Source organism: Ictalurus punctatus, chromosome 20 (assembly GCF_001660625.3).
Source record: "Ictalurus punctatus breed USDA103 chromosome 20, Coco_2.0, whole genome shotgun sequence".
Taxonomy (NCBI): Eukaryota; Metazoa; Chordata; class Actinopteri; order Siluriformes; family Ictaluridae; genus Ictalurus; species Ictalurus punctatus.
The window spans coordinates 22,022,969-22,030,226 of record NC_030435.2 but is presented as its reverse complement, the minus strand read 5'-3'; the positions used below and the strand labels follow the sequence as shown (position 1 = coordinate 22,030,226).

Here is a 7,258-nt window from a genome sequence, read left to right as displayed (position 1 = left end):
CTTGAAAAATAAGTGTAGCGGAGACGATGCAAAGAAAAAGCGGCCGTAGTTCGGAGTTTTGATGACTTTATTATTCTTCTAAAATGTGCGGAAGAAATTGAAATAAATAAAGAATGAGCGTGTGTAAACGTCCGTATACAGGTGGTGTATACAGAGTCGGGTCTTCTCCTTTTGGACAGAGGAGTAAACGTTTATTCGTCCTCGGTCAAATCCGAAATAGACGTCTCATCCATTCCAGGGCACTAATCGCAAACCGGCACCGTGACTCACCACTACGGAACTAAACACGCCTTGAATATTCTTATTTACAGCCATAAACAAATCGTTTATAGTTCAGCGTTCAAACGTGGCTAGTCGGTCATGGTAGGTGCTTACACACTAGTTGATTACCCCTGACTGAAGATACTCACTTATCTAAAGCTTCAGGGAAGTTTGTAGCACCGATAACGATGACGCCTTCGTTTGGTTTAAATCTGCAAATGAAACAAACAAACAAACAAACAAACAAACATTCGATACAAATTCAGCTCAAAAATAAGCGCAGCGTGTAGGTGAAGAGTCGAGGCTCACTCACCCGTCCATCTCGGCCAGAAGCTGGTTGATGGTCTGCCGTGAATAAGGGTGCATGGGAGACTCGATTCTTTTCCCCCCTACGCTGTCGAGCTCGTCGATGAAGATCACACACGGAGCGTTCGATTTGGCCTCCCCTAACAGTGAAAGAAATTTTAAGAGACTAAGTAGTAGACCTTACTTCCTGTCCAGAATTCGTCACTTCCTGCAGCTTGGCTATAGGATGGTATGACGTTTGAGAGTTTGGCATATAGGCAGATTTTTGAAGAAAAATAAAAATAAATAAATAAATATTTTTAAATGTACGTGTTTTCCCTACAATTCTGCAAACAAACAAACAAAACAAAACAAACAAATAAATAAATAAATAAATAAAGCCACACTGTGTAGTAGGAGGACACTTTAAAAATAAATAAATAAATACAAGTTTCTGGTTAAACGCAGTGTTTGGCTTCATTTAGACCCTAGGATTCCTAAAAGTAGAGTAGAACTTCATATGTAGAGAACGTATTTAACCGTTCTAACTCGTCCTAAAGAGGAGGGAGTGGAACCCTGGAGCGGGAACGTAATGATATGGGGGGGTGCCACCGTGCATCGTTTGTAACCCCGGTGACATTTCCCTCGAGTGTACCCAAAACACTGACAGAGAAAACTCGTCATTTATGTTTCCGTGCTTACGAAAAAGGTTCCTGATCCGGCTTGCGCCGACCCCGACGAACATCTCGTCAAACTCTGATCCGGAGGCGTAGTAGAAAGGCACGTCCGCTTCCCCTGCCACGGCGCGTGCCAGCAGGGTTTTCCCTGTTCCCGGAGGCCCGACTAACAGAATCCCTGCAGAGGAAGAGTCAAGCGGGACCTCGTTACCATGCGGCGCAACTTAAAGCCTCGTTAAACGAGGAGTCGTATCTTTGATGATGCGTTACCTTTAGGGAGCTTTCCTCCCAGGACGGTGAACTTCTGCGGGTTCCTGAGGAACTCCACTACCTCCTGCAGCTCGTTCTTGGCCTCCTCCGCTCCTTTCACGTGCTCGAAGGTGACGTTTTTCATCTGGACCGGGTCCACAGCCGAGTCCAGGCCTGATGTGGTTCGGAATCGCACTGTCCAGAATGGTTAGATTACAGTTCACACACCAAAGGCAAGCTGCACGCTGCACGCCACACACACACACCGCTGCCATGCCCATAGCAGTTATATTATAGAATACACTTAGCTTTAGAGATCTTGTTAGATTTGAGATGTTTCACGTGCAGAAAAAGGTAAATCGGCGATCGTTTGCAGTTACAAAGCAGGTGCTCGGAAAGCACAAAACGGATCGGATTAGATCAGACCACATCAAAAGCCTTTACCTGACAGAAACGGCATTTTGGAGAGTCCGTACAATCCGACCAGTAAGAGGACCAACAGGATCAGCCGTGTTCGCCTTAACGACTCTACAGAGGAGAACGTATTTCAGACACACAAACACACATGACTGCATTACAGAACTAACGAGAGCTCGAACAACGATTTAAAAAATAAAAAATATGAACGGTCGTTTTGTCTGGAACTACGACTGAAAAGATGTTCATGGATAAAACTGAGACTTAAAAAGATATTATACAGCATATACCCATTTTATCCACAGCACTGAAAAGGTTTATTTATACATTTTACTATTCGCGAAAGATCTGAAAGCAGCGACTGTAGAAATAAAAAGCGCTTTTATTAAACCTTAAAACTTGATTTAAATTTTTATTTTTTTTTGGCAAACATATATCAACCTTAAAATCGCCGTGAAGCGCCTCGAAACGTGCCGCGTTACTCCATGTGCTGATTCGTGTCATTTCCACTGAAACAGGAAGTCAGGGCGGGACATAATTGAGTGGCTCCTCCCACTTCTTTTTAAACAGCCAATAGCGTTTAAGTTTACATCACAGCCCGGGCTAACCCGTACCTGACTGTTCGTACCACGGATCGTTAAAACGTCGGGAGCGGGACGTTTCGGATTCTACAGAGCGTTTGATTGGACGAGACGCTGAAGTACAGAATGAGGTCATCGAAATTGTTCATCCGTATCGGTGGAGGAGAGAAAGAGTGTGCAAATTCTGAATGCGTAAATCTTAAACGCGACTAGGTAACAGAGAACCTTAAGGATAACACTTTCCTACTAAAAGCCATTAAAAGGGCAATTTTGAAATGTAGACCTTTATACCTCATTATTAAATGGGCTAGTTCTTGTGATAGGGTTAGCAAAGCTAGCAGGTTGTATATGATGCCAGATAGACGTCAAAATAAGTCTGAATCTAACTCAGCTGCCTCCTGAATGAAACATCCTTCTTCTCAGAGCTTAAAGTGCTTTCGTTTTTTTTTTTAAAGGATGCTTTAAGTCTTTTAGACACTTTGCTGAAACTGGTGCGAGTCTTACCTTGCGTTCTCTGTGAGAGAGCCTGAGCTTTCAGAAAGCCCTCTGCGAAACCCGTCTTGAAAGCGTCGTGATGCGCGTCTGGAATGCTTTTGCTTTTCAGAAGATTGTCTAAAGTCTCAGGAACTTGACCTTTGTCCCGCATAAGTAAGCCCTGCAGAGACAAAACGAGGGTAAATTGTCGTCCCGCCCCGTCCCCCCGCCCCGGTTCACAACGTTTTCACGCTTGCACGTGGATCAGACCTTCATAAAAGATGGCGTGAACGAGTCCGTGTCCGGTGGCTGTTCAAAGCCGCCCTGAAGACGCCTCGTTTTGGACTTCAGGGTTTTAAAGCCTCGTCTTTGGATCAATACTGAAAGAGACAGAGAGCGAGCTTCATTATGGAGGCGGAGAAACAAACCCTGGTGAGAAACACAATGGAGGGGGTTTTACTGTAAGTGCTGGCGTGAGAGTAAGATACCTGGCCAGACGTTTAGATCAGCGCACGCGGTCTGAAGAGGGGAAGAGCTCGGTCTGCAAAACACCGGTGACGCCGCGCCCATCTTGGCGACTGAAAAACCTGGACGAGAGGAAAAACCCTCAATGTTCTCACCAAGACGTTTACAGAAACCTCCAGAATTCGGAAATGTTTACGTTACGTTCGCGCTCGCATGCGAGATCTACATATGCTGCAAACCTACACAATCCGTTTCGAATGACTCGAGACTGACATTTCTTCAGTACCTACCTGCAGTTAGATCTCGCTCACTGTCGGGAAGAAAAACTCATAACCGTGGTGATCGTCGTGTCATATACGACCTCATGTTAAACGTATAGAGACGCAAGGAATTAGAGGTCGACCGTAGTGGATTTCACAGATACACTTCCGTCCATTAATATTGGCACCCTTGGTAAATATGAGCAAAGACTGAAAAATTGTCTTTATTGTTTAACCTTTTGATCTTTTGTTCATGGATAAACAATTGTAAACACAACACAGGTTCAAAAAACTAATATATATATATTTGTTAAATATAAGTGTGCAACAATTATCGGCACCCTTTTAGTCAATACTTCTGCAATTCTCCAGCTGTGATCCTTGGAGATTTTTTGGCCACTCGAACCGTCCTCTTCACAGTGCGTTGAGAAAACATAGACACACGTCCAATTCCGGGTCGATTCAAAACATTTCCAGTCGACTGGAACTTCTTAATTATTGCCCTGAAGGTGGAAATGGGCATTTTCAATGCTTGTGCTATTTTCTTATATCCACTTCCCATTTTGTGAAGCTCAACAACCTTTTGCCACACATCACAGCTATATTCCTCTGTCTAACCCACTGTTATGAATGACAAAGAGAATCTGGCCTATGTGTTACCTCATATTTATACCCCTGTGAAACAGGGAGTCATGATTGAACAATTTCATGTTCCTTGTCACCCAGTTCTACTAAAAAATGTAAAATACCAATGAGAATATACTTCAAATATATGTCTCATATGAATTCATAGGGGTGCCAATAATTGTTGCACATCTATATTTAACAAAGGTTGAGGTTTTTTTTTTTTTTAATTAAACCTGTGTTTTGTTTGCAATTGTTCGATATCCATGAGAGCAGAGTATTTTTCTGATTTTTTTCTGAACAAAAGAGGCAACACAACAAGCAACCAGTCTTACTAATTCGGGAATCTGCATCTCCCTCACCATATCTGTTGTGAAAGAAGGACTCGGTGGACAGGTACGACGTCCTCCAGGGGTGCGTTTCAGCTCTAGGGGGTTCCGAAAACACATCCCGGGTCACGCACGGCAACAGTCTGTTCACAAGTTCGTCCAGCTGTCCTGCTCCCAGATCCGCCAATCCCACGTCTCTGAGGCTCCATGACGGCTGCGCAACACAAACACGGGATAAAGTTTATCAGATGTCATTAGATCAGCGTGTAGAAAAGTTCTCGCACTGACATATTTCACTCGAAACGCTCAGCGATCAAAACCACGCCATCACAGAACCTGTACTCACTAGAGCTGTGCGAGGAAACGATATAATATCGAAACTGTGATCAATTATGTCACTATAAACACTGTTCCCATTCATTTATCTTCAGTAGGTGCGTCATCCTGGTCAGACTACTATGAAAACACACTCGTTCACACCTTCATGGAGATTTAGATTCACCAATCCACCTACTGGTGTGTTTTCACGGAAACCGGAGAAGCTGTTGGAAACCCACACAGACAGTAACACAAGCTCAGGATCAAACCCACGACCCTGGAGCATCGAGGCAGCGGCGCTACGACACAATCCGACTGTATAACTGGTTCGGATGTCAAACAGGTAGATTGTTAGACCAGGTAAATCAATCCTGGCCCGCGTACCTGTCCGTTGTTTCGATGGGAACAGGATAGACGTACCTCTGTGACGTGTAGCTCTTGCTCGGTTCTCCTCTCTCTGCGCTGAGGTTTGACCACTGAACCTTTTAAAGAGTGAAGGGCGTTGATCAGGTGACTCAGTGGAACTGTGACCTGAGAACGGATCATAATATTCAGCTTCATTCATGTGTTTCATTCCGCGCATGCGCAGTGAAACACTTACGCTTCTGATGCAACACGATACATTATAAAAGTATTATTATTAATATATATTATGCGACATGACATTTAAACTTTTGTTTACAATTTATCAAGTACATAATAATGTCTTCTAATAAAAAAAATAATAAACATCATGTTTCTCAGGAAGTTCCGTTACTCTAGGCCTAAAACTACGTGGCCCAATCCCAAATAGCCCCCTAATCCCTATATAGGTGCACTACATGGATTAGAAAGTAACGACTTCCGCACTCTACCTAGTGCACTACTTATACAACAAGTGAACATTTTAGGATTGAACCATCATTACGATATGAGCTAGTAATGTTGAACGATTCTAAGCTAAGCTAATAATCAGTGAATAACCTCCAAGTAGCAAGCTATTGTATATAAATCAGTTAGTTATGCGATTACAAGCTGATTTACAAAATGATAACTTTTTATCACTGACACGCAGCTAAAACGTTAGCATCAGTTGGTATTAGCGTTAGCTTGCTTGACTGCAAACATGTGAAGCTAACGTAAACGCTAAACAGAGTTAGCTAGCAGAGTTCTGCAGTTACCTGCGGCTGTACGGTAGACGAGAAAGAAAACATTTCCGATAAAGCAACGAGCAATTCTAAGTGACACGACACATATAACTAAATCTGAGCTGAGTTAACTGAAATGAAACGTCCTCCAAACCGGCGTCCCCCTAACAGCGAGCTTTTCCCGGTAGCTTCCGCTAGCACTAACGCGGCATTAGCGCCCCCGTGAGGACGCTGTGATATCACACTCCGGTGTTTATAAACGTGCCGGAATAAAGTTGGTTTGACGTTTGGTATTCGCGGATATGCGGAAATTAAGGGACCGTGTCTAAAGTTACATACGACATTGTTAAACACGATTCTAACTTCAAGAGCATTTGAAAGGAATGACTTACAGTCATATAAACAACTGTAAAGTGTTCATCTAGATGTTAGCTATAATGCACACCTCTTAGATTTTTGATATTTAACAAAATAAACTATTAAATCATATGTAAATATTGCCATGTATTTTATTACTGCATGGGCTCCTACACAAAATATACCATAATTTAAAGCTCAATAGCATTTGAAGGGAATGATGTACAGTCACACAGCCAACTGTAAAGTGTTCGACTAGGTGTCAGGTATGACGGGCACATCTTTTAGATTTTTGATATTTAACCCTACAATGCATGAACCAAAAAAACCTTCATGAATGCATAAAGGGGGTCAAAATGACCCGTACTGGATTAAATGGTTTTCTTAAAAAAATAGATGTCCTATTAATGAAATAATTTATATGTATAATATATATATATATATATATATATATATATATATATATATATATATATATATATATATATATATATATAATACAATGTCGTATGTAACTTTAGAGACGGCCCCTTAATTTCCGCATTTCTGCGAATATGGAACGTCAAGCCAACTTTATTCCAGTATCTTCCGCTAGCACTAAAGCGGCATTAGCGCCCCCGTGAGGACGCTGTGATATCACACCCCGGTGTTTCTAAACGTCACATTTTCAGATCATTTCATTAAATTGTGTTTTTCCAGTGCGGGAGTTTTGTCATTAAAATAAAACATTACATTACGATAAATCTTTTCTGTGACACATTTCTGTGTAAATAGTTTGAGATCATTCCTTTAAAAGCTTTTTCGAGTGTAATAAATGTTGCTGTTAAATTAGAC

General features: G+C 42.1%; 1 protein-coding gene across 1 annotated transcript in view; it reads right to left on the bottom strand.

Annotated features, from left to right (window-relative positions):
- The window catches only part of yme1l1b (YME1-like 1b), a 12,346-nt gene extending 6,042 nt beyond the window's left edge, over positions 1 to 6,304 (bottom strand). Inside the window, exons 1-11 of the mRNA XM_017495527.3 lie at positions 6,101 to 6,304; positions 5,361 to 5,471; positions 4,656 to 4,836; positions 3,433 to 3,531; positions 3,215 to 3,324; positions 2,975 to 3,125; positions 1,917 to 2,000; positions 1,494 to 1,667; positions 1,249 to 1,401; positions 575 to 707; positions 411 to 473 (exon numbers count right to left, since the gene is read on the bottom strand). Of these exons, the coding sequence (XP_017351016.1) occupies positions 411 to 473; positions 575 to 707; positions 1,249 to 1,401; positions 1,494 to 1,667; positions 1,917 to 2,000; positions 2,975 to 3,125; positions 3,215 to 3,324; positions 3,433 to 3,531; positions 4,656 to 4,836; positions 5,361 to 5,471; positions 6,101 to 6,133 (1,292 nt within the window). The 5' untranslated portion in view covers positions 6,134 to 6,304. The remainder of the gene's footprint in view (positions 1 to 410; positions 474 to 574; positions 708 to 1,248; positions 1,402 to 1,493; positions 1,668 to 1,916; positions 2,001 to 2,974; positions 3,126 to 3,214; positions 3,325 to 3,432; positions 3,532 to 4,655; positions 4,837 to 5,360; positions 5,472 to 6,100) is intronic.
- Between the last annotated feature and the right edge of the window lie 954 nt (positions 6,305 to 7,258).